This window comes from Rhincodon typus, chromosome 1 (genome assembly GCF_021869965.1).
Source record: "Rhincodon typus isolate 14 chromosome 1, sRhiTyp1.1, whole genome shotgun sequence".
NCBI classification, from domain to species: Eukaryota; Metazoa; Chordata; class Chondrichthyes; order Orectolobiformes; family Rhincodontidae; genus Rhincodon; species Rhincodon typus.
In genome coordinates, this window is record NC_063332.1 from 48,391,625 (window position 1) to 48,405,821 (window position 14,197).

Below are 14,197 nucleotides of genomic sequence, written 5' to 3' on the forward strand. Positions count from 1 at the left end.
ATGATCCTTTAGTACGAGATCATTAATCAATCTTTCATCATTACACAATATCAAAACCAAAATAGGCTTCACCCTGGTAGACTCCCCAACACAATGCTCCAAGAAGCAATCTGTAATACACTCTCTGAACTCCTCCTCAAGGCTACCTTTGCCAATTTGAATAATCCATTCTATATACACATTAAAATCATGCATGATTATTGTTTTAACTTTCTTACAAGTCCACAGTTTCCTGGTTTAAGAAGTGCAGCATTATTAAGGAACTCCCAGCAGGGACTTCTTTCCCTTGCTTTTTCTTATTTCTATCTAGACTGACCCTTTATCTTCTTCTACTGTACCCAACTAGACCATTGTTGCAAAACTCACAGACATGTCTAACATCAGATGTGATGAAGCAACTGGTCAAAAATTACTTAATTATCTTGAGTGTGCAAAGAATTACACTGATTACCAACCCAGGATTGTCAGTTGGGCTCAATATAGAGCCCTTCCATATACTGGAAGCTGTGTATGTACACACAGAGCCCTGTTGTTTGCAGACTGAGATAATATGTGCATGCATTATGTACGTTTCAACTCAACAAAATAGGTGGCGCCATTGTCTGGTTCATTTCCCAGGACAATATCTTGACCCTAGTTAACCTGCTTAAATTACTTTAATTACAATTAAATGTCAGTAATTATTAACTAATGCATTCTACACAGCAAACACTTCTCCAAGTCAGTGTTTACTTGCCAACCAATCCACACTCTATTTTTATAAAGTATAAAATTTATTTTCCTTTTTCTTTGTTATTGCTTGAAAATTGCCCTAACAATTGTAGGATGAAATGCTTTGACAAAATATTTCTTTGTTGAGCAATACTAAAAATTTTCTAACTTACATCCATTAACTTCTTGGCATTAAGCTGAGGGTACAAAGCTCATTTGTTCCCTGGTGTACACCTTGGGAAAAATTGGGTATCAGATTGTATTGGTCTTCAAACCCACAAGATTTGTTTGAAGTCAATAACTTAATTTGTCGATGCAAAATACTTACCCTGTCCACTTTAATAATTTGGAATTTCTGTGTTATGTCTGCAGGATTGGCTGGTAGCCTGGAGCGACCAGAGACAAAGCGAAGAAACAGCACTCTCTCCTCATTAGAAAACTCTTGCAACGTTTGCCACAGCCAATTCAGTAGTTGATGGTTTTCAACAATGTCACGGTAACGTACAACTTTCTTTAAGGTATCTACATTCACTTCCGGCATCCCACAAACAAGCTGCTCAAGCTGTCTTTCTGTTAGTAGAGAGAGTAGAGGTACAGGGACAATAGCTGACATTCCCTGTCTGATTGCTGCTACCTAAAAATAATTGAACACCAGAGGGAAAAAAACATTAACAGTTTGTGAATTCATCTCTTACTAGGATGCTTTCTTGGCAAATATACAAATATACAATATACAATATACTATATAGCCAAATATTTCTTTTTTAAAATTATACAACAGAAATATTTTTAAAAGTATTTTCCAAAAACAATGTAAACTAATTAGTGAATTGGAGAAAATTTAACTATTAATTCTAAAGTGGTGGATTAAAATGCTATCTACTCAATTTATGTAAAACGTTCAGCACAAGCATCAAAATATCAATATTATCACATTAATTTCAAATAGTAATACAATACTGGATGCTGGAAATCTGAATGAAAAATCAGAAATACTGAAGATTCTTAGCAGCAAGGGAGCATCATAGGAAACTGTTAATATGTGTGAAGAGTTATACTGTTTTTCACTATCCACATATGCTGCCAGACCTGTTGAATATCACATTGTAAAAACCAAAAGAACTGCAGATGCTGTAAATCAGGAACAAAAACAGAAGTTGCTGGAAAAGCTGGCAGCATCTGTGAAGAAAGAATCAGAGTTAATGTTTCGGGTCAGTTCTGAGGAAAGGTCACCGGACCTGAAACGTTAACTGTGAGTTTTTTCTTCACAGATGCTGCCAGTCCTGCTGAGCTTTTCTAGCAACTTCTGTTTTTGTTCCTGAATATCACATGTTTCTGCTTTAATTTCAAATAGTGGTTGTTTACTGAATGCTAAGATTTAAATTGTTGATAACCAGGATTAAAAGACATTTAATTCAAAAGAATTCAATTTGCCTCTCCCATCTTTGCCATTACATAGATTAGTTATGTCACATATAATACTTTGTCACAATGCGATATTGTAACTATACACAAGTCAAGGATCCTAGGCATTATTAAGTACACATATAACCACTCCTTACAAGTTCAGCTCCTTTTAAAGGATCCTCTCTCTTGGCTGTTGCTGACAATTGTTTATTTATAATTCGTATTTACAACCAGTCCAGCTTTTCATCTCTGTTTATATTCACACATTGGTGCTAGAAAGTTGAAATAGGTGGTGTTATCTGTGAAATGGTGCGTCCATCAGTTCTTGCTGATTACTTATAAACACATAAGTGCACATTTTTCATCAGTAATCCCCTGGACAGCAATTAAATATGACTAAGGATACAATCCAATGGCATGTGCAAACCTGGACTGAATCCAGTAAACTCAGTAGAGATTTGAATTCAAGCCTCAGAGTTACCAAGTCCTCATAGTTTATGTCTACATAAAACACTCTTACTACAGACCATCAGACAACCTCCCACCATGCTAATTTCAAGAGCTATCAAGTAGCTATGAAATTTGAAGAAACTTCAGGAGGTAATTAAAGTTTATTTCTTACAGCTTCACACAGAAATTCAAAGGATTTGAAGAATTTTGATGCTCACCTGTCGATCCAGCTCATGTAGTCTATATTCAATTGCTCTCTCTACATACTCTTTCCTGTTTCCAAATGTCAAGGGTATACTACTTCCTCCAGGAATTATTGGAACAACCTTACCGTTTGCACTCTGACCAACAAATGAATCCAAAGGAATCATCTAGAAAAAATTCAAGAAAAATAAAGTTAGAGAAACTGATCACAATATTCAGCCTAATCTTATCAAACAATGCTAAATTTTCTATAAATAGTAAGGCTCAAGTTACAGCTATTGACCATAAGACATAGGAGAAAAATTTGTCCATTGTTTAAATGACGAAGTAGAATCATTGTGATAATCCTCAACTTCACTTTCCTGCCTTATCTCCAAAATTCTTGATTCCCTTACTGACAAAGTCTCTTTCTCACAATCATGAATACATCTAATGACCCAGCCTCGACATCTCTCTGCGGTAAAGAATTCACTTGTCTCTGCTGGAAGAAATTCTTCCTCATCTGTCTTAAATTGGTGACCCCTTACTCAGGGATTATGCCCGCTGGTCCTAGACTCTCCAGAATCAAAGAATCACACGATTGTTATGGTGCTGAAGGAGGCCAATTGGCCCATCATGCCTGCACTGGTTCTATTACCTAATAAGTGGAAACAACCTCACAGCATGTAACCCTGTCAAATCCCCTAAGAATCTTCTCTGAATCTGAAAATGTTCTGAATTTTCAGAAGACAATACAGTGGCTTTAAGATGGATGGTGTAAGATAACTAAGATAGAAAGTCATGAGACAGGTGGGGAAGTAGATCACAAAGGTTGAATCCAGGGCAGTCATGTCAAGATATTCCTTTAAGTGGACATTCCAGCTGTTGAAGCTGGGAGCCATAAAGTTGCTATCAGATGAGACTTTGCAGCTAACTCTTGTGCCAAGAAAGGAACAGAAACTCCAACTAGGAAGGTCAGAGTTTTGCCAGACGCCATGGTTGAGATTAATGTCATTTCTGAAGGGACTGAGAAATCAGAGACCTTTATCTTTGTTGCAATGGTAATTAATAGTACCTATGGGACACAATTTGTTTGGTAATTTATGTTCAATTTATATAAACATTGGTTTGATTTTTACAATGAAATTTCTGTCAGGATAGCTGCAACCCACCCCCATCCCACCATACACTTCTATGCTGCATGACTCCTAACTACTATTGGTGTCCATGGGAATTGCAACACTCCAACTTTCCAATTGTGCTTCAATATGGGAGTGTTGGAGGATTGTTCCACACTGCTCAAAACAAAAATAAAGAGAGGTAGTGTTCGTAACTACAGGTAGTTGAACATCATTGCTGAAGGAACTGGTAGACAAAATAATTGGAAATAAAATTCTCACTTGGAGAAATATGAGTTAATAGGTAACAGACAGCATGGATTTCTTCAAGGAAATCAGGTTTGACAAACTTGTAACAGACTGATGAAGGTGATGTTAAAAACAGAGGGGCTGAAAGTATTCAGTAGGTCTGGTAGTATCTGTGGAGTGAGAAATAAAGTTAATGTTTCAGATCAATGTATTTTCAATAGAATGGCATAAAATTAGAAAAGTTTTAAGTATAAGAGGAGAAGGTGGGAAGCAAAACAAAAAGGGAATTTCTGCGACAGGCAGGAAGACAAGGGGAAAAAAAAAAGAGAAAATGGCTCATGGTGCAAGACCAAATAAAGAGGTGATGGAACAGTCAATGAAGTAGAATCTACAGGAGGTATGAATAGCAGGATTTTGAATAACTGCCATCTGATAGCAAAGCAAATGAGAGAAAAAAATGACAGACGAAAAGAAGAAATGAAACAAATGGCAAAACAGTGATTTAGTTGATCTTCTTCCAGCTTGGTAAGGGACACAACAATGTTTGCAACTTCAGGCTTCAGTACTATTGCCAAATGTTGTCAGGGCCTATATCCAGTGCCTCCAGCCATTTCTTGGTACCACATGAAGAGATGCTCATTTCGAATAAGGTGAGACAAACAAACTCTGATAAGTTTGGTCAGAGATGGATAAAGTTCCATGATGCATAAAAGGCTGTAGCTTCCTGCCTTCTCAATCATTAGTGAATCAATTGACTCATGGGCTCTGCTTCTTCTGGACCTGACACTAGGGGTCTGCTTTCCCCCATTCCCTCCCACCCACACCAGGCTGACATTTGGTGATGGTCCCAATGGATGCTCACCTTGCTGAACAGTCTTTGCTCCAGCCTTGTGAAACACTCCTTTTGGCGACTCTGGGAATACCAGATTCGCCCTTCAAACTCTTCCAACTACAGAACTCCTCCCCCAACCTTGGCAGTTCTTCTATTTACAGGTTTGGTAGACTTGATAATAACTTTCAGAAGGCAATTTTACTTGCAGGGGTAAAATGCAAAGGTTTGGAGCAAGGGTGCATGAAAGGGGATTAATTGGATAGTCTTTCAAAAGAGCTGGCGCAGGCATAATCATCCACAGTGCACGGTTACCCTTCTGTGCTTTATCACTCTATGATTAGGTCAAATAGTGATTTGAATAAATCAGAAAACAATTCAGAAATTAGTACTTCAAATTCTAAGCCCAGTATACTATTCCACAGGAGACATCAGGCTGACTACTTGTGCTCAAGCCTCTTCCATATGGCCTCACAATCAGCTGCTAGAAAACAGTGTGTGTAAGTACTTGCTTTCTTGTGTTCTTCTTTATAAGGAACAAAATACCTTCTGGTCAGTGCTTCAAGGTGGGAATGGGAATGTAGTTTAATCAAACTGTTATAGTTCTACTACTCAACTACTGCAACTTCATTGTTCTACCAGATAGAGTGCTAACACACAAACAGATCAATTCACTTCAGTTTTATGAACTCCATTTCAATAGCTTGAACATTCTAATACAAATCAGCTCAGTTAGAAAGATAATCACAAAATTCAACCAGAAACTAAGCACTGATCTTACTTCCAGGAAATTTTCCTCTGTTATCCCACTGTTGTCTAAATTCAAGATTCCATACAAATTCCGAACATAGAGCAAGTCAACTTCCTCTAAATCCTCAGAAGTAAGAGGGATTGAACAGAGCTGTTTCCATACAAATGGTGCCAGGTGTAGATCCAATGGTTTCTTGGTTCGAATAGCCACAGCCATCAGGATTCCCAGAAACTTAAACTGCTGGAGATGTTCAGTGGTACAAGCTGATGGGTTAAGCAAGAATCTGGAAGAAAATAAGGTAAAATAAAGAGGGTTAATCTAAGAATTTAAATTTGATCCCATAAAACTTTTAGTTTCTTAGCATCATGTGCCAGTTAATGGCTAATGTCACCATTTGATCTACTCTTTGTGGAAATAAACTTACTGGTAAGCTGCATATAAGTTCACTTGTCTCAGATTCCTACTTTTGGATTCATGTCTCCTCTCGACATCATTTGTAAAGTCAAGATGTATCATTGCTCATACATGTGTCAGCCTTGCTTCAAATGCAGTTCACTTACATCTAGCAGAAGTTTGTAGATTTAAGCCTCATTATTAAAACATGGATAATACATCTGAATCCCAAAGGGTAGGAGACAGTGACTGCCCCTGACATCAAAGCAACATTTGAACGTGTCAAGAGGCCCTATTAAAACTGAAGTCAATGGGAATCGGGAGAGACTCTCTTGGCTTTAGACATACTTGGCACAGAGGAAGATGACCAATCATTTCGTACATTGCTGCTGAGCTCTTCAAGGCAGTGCTTTACTTATGCCCAACCTTCCTAAGCTGCTACATCATAACACTTCCCTGCATCAAAAGATTGTGTAATCATAATTGAACAGGCTATTTTCAGTCAGAGATAGCGAGAACTGCAGATGCTGGAGTCAGTGGTAACACAGTATGGTGCTGGAGAAGAACAGCAGGCCAGGTGGCATCAGAGGAGCAGGAAAGTTGATGTTTGGTGTTAGGACCCTCCTTCAGTGTTTTGTTCAATTCACAACTCCTCAGGTAACGAAGCAGTCCATGCTGGGTACAGCAAAACCCAGACAAAATTCAAGCGGCAAGTAACATTTGAACCACATGAGTTATGAGTCTAGCAGTTTTTTGACATTCAACAGGCATTACCATTGATGAGAATGCTGTGGGGGGGGGGGGGGGGGGATGCAATTAACATAATGGGGTTGATGTAGTAATTGACTGGAAGCCTAACTGGAACTGGATCAGCCAGACAAATATTGTGGCTCCAAAACCATTTCAGAGGCATGGTGTTCTGTGTTAAGTAACTTGTCTCCAATCTCCCAAAGCCTTTCCACCATTCACAAGGCATAGGTATGATGGAAAACTCTCCACTTGCCTGACGACTGCAGTTTCAATAAATCCGAACAGGTTTGACAGAATCCAGGACAAAGCAGCTAGCTTGACTGGGAGCTCATCTCCACTTTATAAATTCATTTCTACCAGAGTGGCAACAGTGTGTACAATCTACATGGTGTAATCAGCGACTCACTGTGGCTTCTTTGACTGCACCCGCCAAACTTGCAACCTCTGTTGCCTGAAAGTACAACAGCAGCAGACTCTTGGGAATACCAGTACCTCAACGTTCTCCTCTAAGTTACACCAACATCATGACTCGGAAACATGTCATTATTCCTTCGTCGAAGCTGAATGTAAATCCTGGAACCTACCAAAAAATAGTTATGTGGGTGGATCTATATCACACTCACAACAATTGACAAGGCATCAACTCCCCAAGACCATTAGGGATGAACAACTGATGTTGCATTTTCAAGAATATCCTCATTCTATGGATGAATAAGACAAAGAATAAATTTAATGATTAAATCTCAATATTTTGTGGGATTTTGCTACCTACAAATTGGCTGACTTGTTTCATAGAATCTGTACAGTGTGGAAACAGGCCCTTCGGCCCAACAAGTCCACACCGAACCTCGGAGCATCCCAGCCAGACCCATCCCCCTATAACCCACCTAATCTATACATCCCTGAACACTACAGGCAATTTAGCATGGCCAATCCACCTAACCTGCACATCTTTGGACTGTGGGAGGAAACCAGAGCACCCGGAGGAAACCCACGCAGACACGGGGAGAATGTGCAAACTTCACACAGGCAGTCACCTGAGGGTGGAATTGAACCCGGGTCCCTGGTGCTGTTTCAGTACTTACTCTTCAAATGTAGCTGGTTTGAAATAATATAGTGAGGTTATGAAGAATTTTCCATATATGCATGCACTTTATTTCTTTCATTATTTTGAAATAAATTGTCTCTTTCACCTGTCTCTATTGCTACCAACTTCTGCGGTGCCGTTTGGTGTTGCAATCAGCAGATCGACCACTCCTGTCTCCAATTCCTGGAAGATAAAGCAGGTTGAAAATTAGTGTGTCGATGATAGACATCATACTTTTTATTAGAGTCACAGAGTTTTGACAGCCTGGAAAGAGACCGTTAGGCCTATTGTGTTGAGCTAGTCAAACATCCTATTGTTCTAAACCCATTTTCCAGCTCCTGGCCTATAGCCTTATTTACTATGGTATTTCAAGTGCTCATCTAAATAGTTCTTAAATGTCTTGAGGGTTCCCTCCTTTACCAGCCTTTTAGTGAGTGAGTTCCAGATCTCACAACCCTCTGGATGAAAAATACTTTCCTCATATTCCCTCTAAACCTCTGCTCCTTATCTTAAAACTGTGCCCCTTGGTTATTGACTCCTCTGCTAAGGGTTTTCTGGTTTATCCCTAACACCCTTACTGACTGATAGTATCACATTAGCTGTCATCCAGTCCTCTGGCACCCTTCCTCTGGTCAGACAGAATTTAAAAATTAATCTCAGAGCTTCTACAATCTCCTCTCTTGCCTCCCACAGCAGCCTTGGATACATCTCATCTGGGCCTGGGGATTTACCTGCTTTCAAGCCTGTTTGAACCACTCAGACTTCCTCCCTCTCAAGGCTAATTTTAATTAAAGGCAAAGTCACCAATGTCCCAGAGGGCCACAGGGCTGCTCTCTTGTTAGGTTTAACCTGAGGGTCACCATGCCTCAGCTTTATAGTAACCTCAGATGGTGGGGGAATTAAACTCACACTTTTGGCATCAATCTGCATCATAAAGCAGCTGTCTGTCCACATCAGAAAGAAAGGAGTACAAAGATATGTTAATCAGATGAAAGGATAGATGACAGGAACCTTGGGTGCAACATAAACATGGGCATAGATCTACTTGGATGAATTTTCGGTTTGTGTTTTCAATTCTATGTAAATGCCGATTTACCTGGCACATTTCTGTAATTGTATCATCAAATACCCCACCAGCATCATCGGCACCTTCCCCAATCAACTTCACTTTCCAGGCTCGGGATGGAAGTCTCAGTTCAGACGCATTGAGCTGGACAACTTGCTTGGCAATCTGAATGAAGATAGGTTTGGTTGATCGGCCCCTGCATGTCACATATACATGTAAATTAACATAATGGTAATACATTTTCTGAAACTTTATAAAACAAACATCAATTGCTATGAAGTTGTGTAAATGTGAAAATAAGCACAGTTTGAGAGAAAATTATATTTTCAAAAATTTTATTACTAGTATTCCGATTCATAAGTGTAAACTTTTGGGTGTTAATTGGCTTAAAGCCCACCACATGTTGGGCTTTGTCCGATCCAGCACTGTGTGATAGCATTAAAACAGGAACTACATTAAGCAAGTTTTTAATAGAGAGGATTCAGCATGCAAGATAAAATGAGACATCATCGAAGATGAATCATACTGATTTTGAATATATATAGTGATGTACAGCACCGAAACAGACCCTTCAGTCTAACTAGTCGATGCCAACCAGATAACCTAAACTGATCTAGTCCCATTTGCCAGCATTTACCCCATATCCCTCTAAACCCTTCCTATTCATGTACCCATCTAGATGCCTTTTAAATGTTGTAATTTAACCAGCCTCCACCACTTCCTCTGGCAGCTCATTCCACATATGTTCTACTCTCTGCATGAAAAAGTTGCCCCTTAGGTCCCTTTTACTACTCTTCTTGGTCATCTTAAGCTATGCCCTCTAGTTTTGGAAAGACTTTAGCTATTCACCTTATCCATGCCCCTCATGATTTTGTTCACAGTAAAATAAGTACACATTCGAATTAAAGTTTCACTCTTGTTTTCACTGTGTGTATGTATGGCATAATCTTCATGTAAAGTCTGAAAAATCCTAAATGTGATACACCAAAATTATCACCATGACTGCCTGAGTTGATTAGGCTAACTAAAATTTATCAACTATAATCCTCCAAATAAAGGGACAGCTGTGATATGTGAGGTCGTTCTAGTAACTTTCCTAATAACTTGCTGTCTCTGCATACCAGCCTACTGCAACGTAGCTGAGGTCCCAGCACTGATGCCTGAATTTTTACTTTAGACATTTTTGATGAATTTTGTGCTTGAATCCCTCATTACACTCCTATGCAATTTCTTGTCTCTCACCATTGAGAAAATATTCTGTTTTTTTTAAAAGTCTAAAGTGGATGACGTCACACTTCTGCCATGGTTTTATTTGTGCTTTCTTGAAATAAATTCCCATTGTACAGATGCCTGACTTTGCAAACTGTGTTTGTCTATGGATGAAATGAGTTTGGCAAGTTCTCTCTGAATCTATGCTTTAGTGTCTGAATTGAGAATTGAAATTTAAATTGCAACATCCTTATAGCCTGAATAATTTTACTACAATTCAAATGCAAAAGTCATTCTGAGGAATTGTCACCGGACCCGAAACGTTAACTCTGTTTTTTGCTTCACAGATGCTGCCAGACCTGCCGAGCTTTTCCAGCAACTTTGTTTTTGTTCATTCTGATTTGATTGTTTAGTAGCTGAATAAAGTAATATTTACAACATTCTGCTTGTGTTCTTCCTTTTGTGAACATTTAGCTTTGGAAGCTAACCAACAGCCATTTTGGTATTTTGTAAGGAACAGCAAACAGCAATGCATAAATTACAAGTATAAGTCTTTGTTGAAACATGTTGTAGGATCTATCTTGAAATTTTTATTTCATCCTTTTTTTATTCATTAGTGGGATGTGGACGTCGCTGGCTGGCCAGCAGTTCTCGCCCGTTCCTAGTTGCCTTTGAGAAGGTGGTGGTGAGCTGCCTTCTTAAACTGCTGCAGTCCACCTGCTGTGGGTTGACCCCACAGTGCCATTAGGGAGGGAATTCCAGGATTGTGACCCAACAACAATGAAGGAACAGCAATATATTTCCCAGTCAGGACAGGGAGTGGCTTGGAGGGGAACTTGAGTGTGGTGCTATTTTCATGTATCTGCTGCCCTTGTCCTTCCAGATGGAAGTAGTAATGGATCTGGAAAGTGCTGCCTGAGGATCTTTGGTGAATTTCTGCAGTGCACCTTATAGATAGTACACACTGCTGTTACTGAGGGTTGGTAGTGGAGGAAACGGATGTTTCTGGATGTGGTGCCAATCAAGTGGGCTTTGACCTGGATGGCATCAACTTTCTCGAGTGCCATCGGAGCTATATCATCCAGGAAAATGGGGAGTATTCCATCATGGTCCTGATTTTGCTTTGTAGATGATGGGCAGACTTTGGGAAGTCAGGTGGTGAATCACTCGCCACAGTATTCCTAGCCTCCGACCTGCTCTTGTAGCCACTGAGTTTATGTTCAAGTCCATTTGAGTTTCTGGTCAATGGTAACCACCAGGGATGTTGAGGGATTCAATGATGGTAACACTATTGAAAGTCAAGGGACGGTAGTTAGATTGTCTCTTATTAGGTGATGATCATAGACTGGTATTTGTGTGGCATTAATGTTGTCAGCCCAAGCCTGGATATTGTCCAGATCTTGTTGCATTTGAACATGGACTGCTTCAGTATCTGGGGAGTCATGAATGGTTTTGAACATTGTACAATCATCAGCAAACATTCCCAATTCTGACCTTATGATGGAGGGAAGGTCATTGATAAAGCAGCTGAAGACAGTTGGGCTGAAAATGATCCATAATCTACTTACCTAAAACAAACAGAGAATGATGGAGAAACTCAGCAGGTCTAGCAGCTTGTGGAAAGAGACCGTTAACGTTTTATGTCCAGCATGACTTCTTCAGAACTGCTGCAGTAGACTTTTGTGAGTTTCTGCAGCATTCTCGGTGTTTGTTTCAAGTTTCCAGCATCCATAGTACTTTTTTTACATCTATTTAACTAACTTCAGTCTCTTCACAGAATAGTTTACTCTGGAGGTGGCAAGAAGGAGAAATTATTGAGTAAGTTGGCTCTGTAGAGATGCTCACCCTTTTCTTTCGTTGCTTCACCAATGAAATTCTAGACGCAAGGGTCCATTTGCTCACCCATTAAAGTCTGCAAGTGGTCAAAAACAAACACTGAAGGGCCTCAACATGCTACCTCCCTGGTTGGCAAAATAGGTGTGAGGGATAGTAGGAACTGCAGAGGCTGGAGAATCTAAGATAACAAGGTGTAGAGCTGGATGAACACAGCAGGCCAAGCAGCATCAGAAGAGCAGGAAAGCTGACGTTTCAGGCCTAGACCCTTCTTCAGAAATGGGGGAGGGGAAGGGGGTTCTGAAATAAATAGGGAGAGAGGGGGAGGTGAATAGAAGATGCATAAAGGAGAAGATAGGTGGACAGGAGACAGACAGGTCAAAGAGGCGGGGGTGGAGCCAGTAAAGGTGAGGGTAGGTGGGGAGTTAGGGAGGGGATAGGTCAGTCCAGGGAGGACGGACAGGTCAAGGGGACGGGATGAGGCTGGTAGGTAGGAGATGGGGGTGGGGCGAGAGGTGGGAGGGGGGGATAGGTGGGAGGAATGACAGGTTAGGGAGGCGGGGGCAAGCTGGGCTGGTTTTGGGATGCGGTTAGGAAAGGGGAGATTTTGAAGCTTGTGAACCCCCTTCCCCACCCCCATTTCTGAAGAAGGGTCTAGGCCCGAAACATCAGCTTTCCTGCTCCTCTGATGTTGCTTGGCCTGCTGTGTTCATCCAGCTCTACACCTTGTTATCTGGCAAAATAGGTGGTTGAATTTTCTAGAGACGACTATTAATCCGGAGACCAAGATCAAGCAGGGTCTTCTTTCTCATTGGATTGGAAACACGCTGCTATACAAAATTCTCCTAACCATACTCTAGCGATTTTCTCACCTCTCTGACCTTTATACTATCTCAGTCTATCTTAAGATGGTTAAACTGCCCCATTACAAAAATACTCGATAATGCTTGCATTTCCTGGGCAATTTCCTTGCAATTGTTTTCCTTTGTATATTTCCACCAGTTAATTGCTTGCAGACTACACCAAACAATGTAATAGTACATTTATGGTTTCTTAGCTCTAGTTAACCAGGTATACCTTGGTCACTCTAGAGCTTCCCATCTCTCCTTAATAAATACTGCCAACCCACCATATTTCATTCCTTTTCTATCTTTCCTGAGTTTCTTGCATCCAGAGATATTTCACATCCAGTCTTACCCTTTGTTGAGCAGGTGACATTTATCTACACAACCTAATCATTGCACATCATTATCTGAAATTGTAACTTAGATGTTTATTATTTACCAAGTTTCCTTTAGTATAGACTGGTTATTTAAAAAAAATAATGGAAATTAAAAAAATTTTTGAGAGATTAATTGTTAATCAACATGCTCATTAATTTTCATTTCTAGAGTTTTCCTGTGACAGTAAATAAAAATAAATGTAATTTAATGCCAATTTGTGAGGTTGCTCTCCAAGTAACATACCTTGCAGTAATTCTCTTCACGGTGATCTGAGGCCCATAGGTCTTTCCTTGAATCATAGTTTTTCCTATTGATCGCACTAGTGGCAGAATGTTGACTTTTGGAGACAGAAGACCTCTCAATCGACCTTGAGCAATCGCTGCAGCTCCAATATTATACCGGGAAATATTAGTCTGGGTGAAAGAATTAAAAACTTTCAATGAAGTTCAAATACCAAAATGCTTTTCTTATTCCTCAGTCTATGAATAACACTTTTCTTTTTACAATTATTGAAATCCTGTAATAGAATTGTAGTAAATGTGTTGGCCCAAGACCAACAGGAAAGACTCATTGCATTCTGCAAGAGAAAACAAGCAATGAATTCCTTCAGGGACTTCAATGGGTTAAAAAAAAATTAAAGATTACACATTACATTTATTATCATATTTATAGGTGATCATAGGTGATATAAAAGTATTTTGATAAAAATTTCCTGTGGGCTAAATGCTAAGCCTTAGCCAAAGTTTTGGGAGTGCACCCTATAATGGATAAGTCAGTCACGTAAAGAAATATAATGAAATAGGTTTGATCCATAGTCCTCATTCAGACATGGACTATTAATGGCAAATGCATTCTCAATTGGATTGCCTTAGTATGCCTAAAACACTAAATCGAGGAAAGCAAGAGCTGTGTTTTTGTTATGGAGATAAACGGCTAAT

At 39.7% G+C, this 14,197-nt stretch overlaps 1 protein-coding gene across 1 annotated transcript in view; it reads right to left on the bottom strand.

Moving 5' to 3' along the window:
- LOC109911101 (probable E3 ubiquitin-protein ligase HERC1) overlaps window positions 1–14,197 on the bottom strand; it is a 266,602-nt gene that overhangs the window by 6,510 nt on the left and 245,895 nt on the right. Inside the window, exons 59-64 of the mRNA XM_048621230.1 lie at window positions 13,503–13,672; window positions 9,025–9,190; window positions 8,035–8,111; window positions 5,729–5,981; window positions 2,787–2,939; window positions 1,040–1,345 (exon numbers count right to left, since the gene is read on the bottom strand). Of these exons, the coding sequence (XP_048477187.1) occupies window positions 1,040–1,345; window positions 2,787–2,939; window positions 5,729–5,981; window positions 8,035–8,111; window positions 9,025–9,190; window positions 13,503–13,672 (1,125 nt within the window). The remainder of the gene's footprint in view (window positions 1–1,039; window positions 1,346–2,786; window positions 2,940–5,728; window positions 5,982–8,034; window positions 8,112–9,024; window positions 9,191–13,502; window positions 13,673–14,197) is intronic.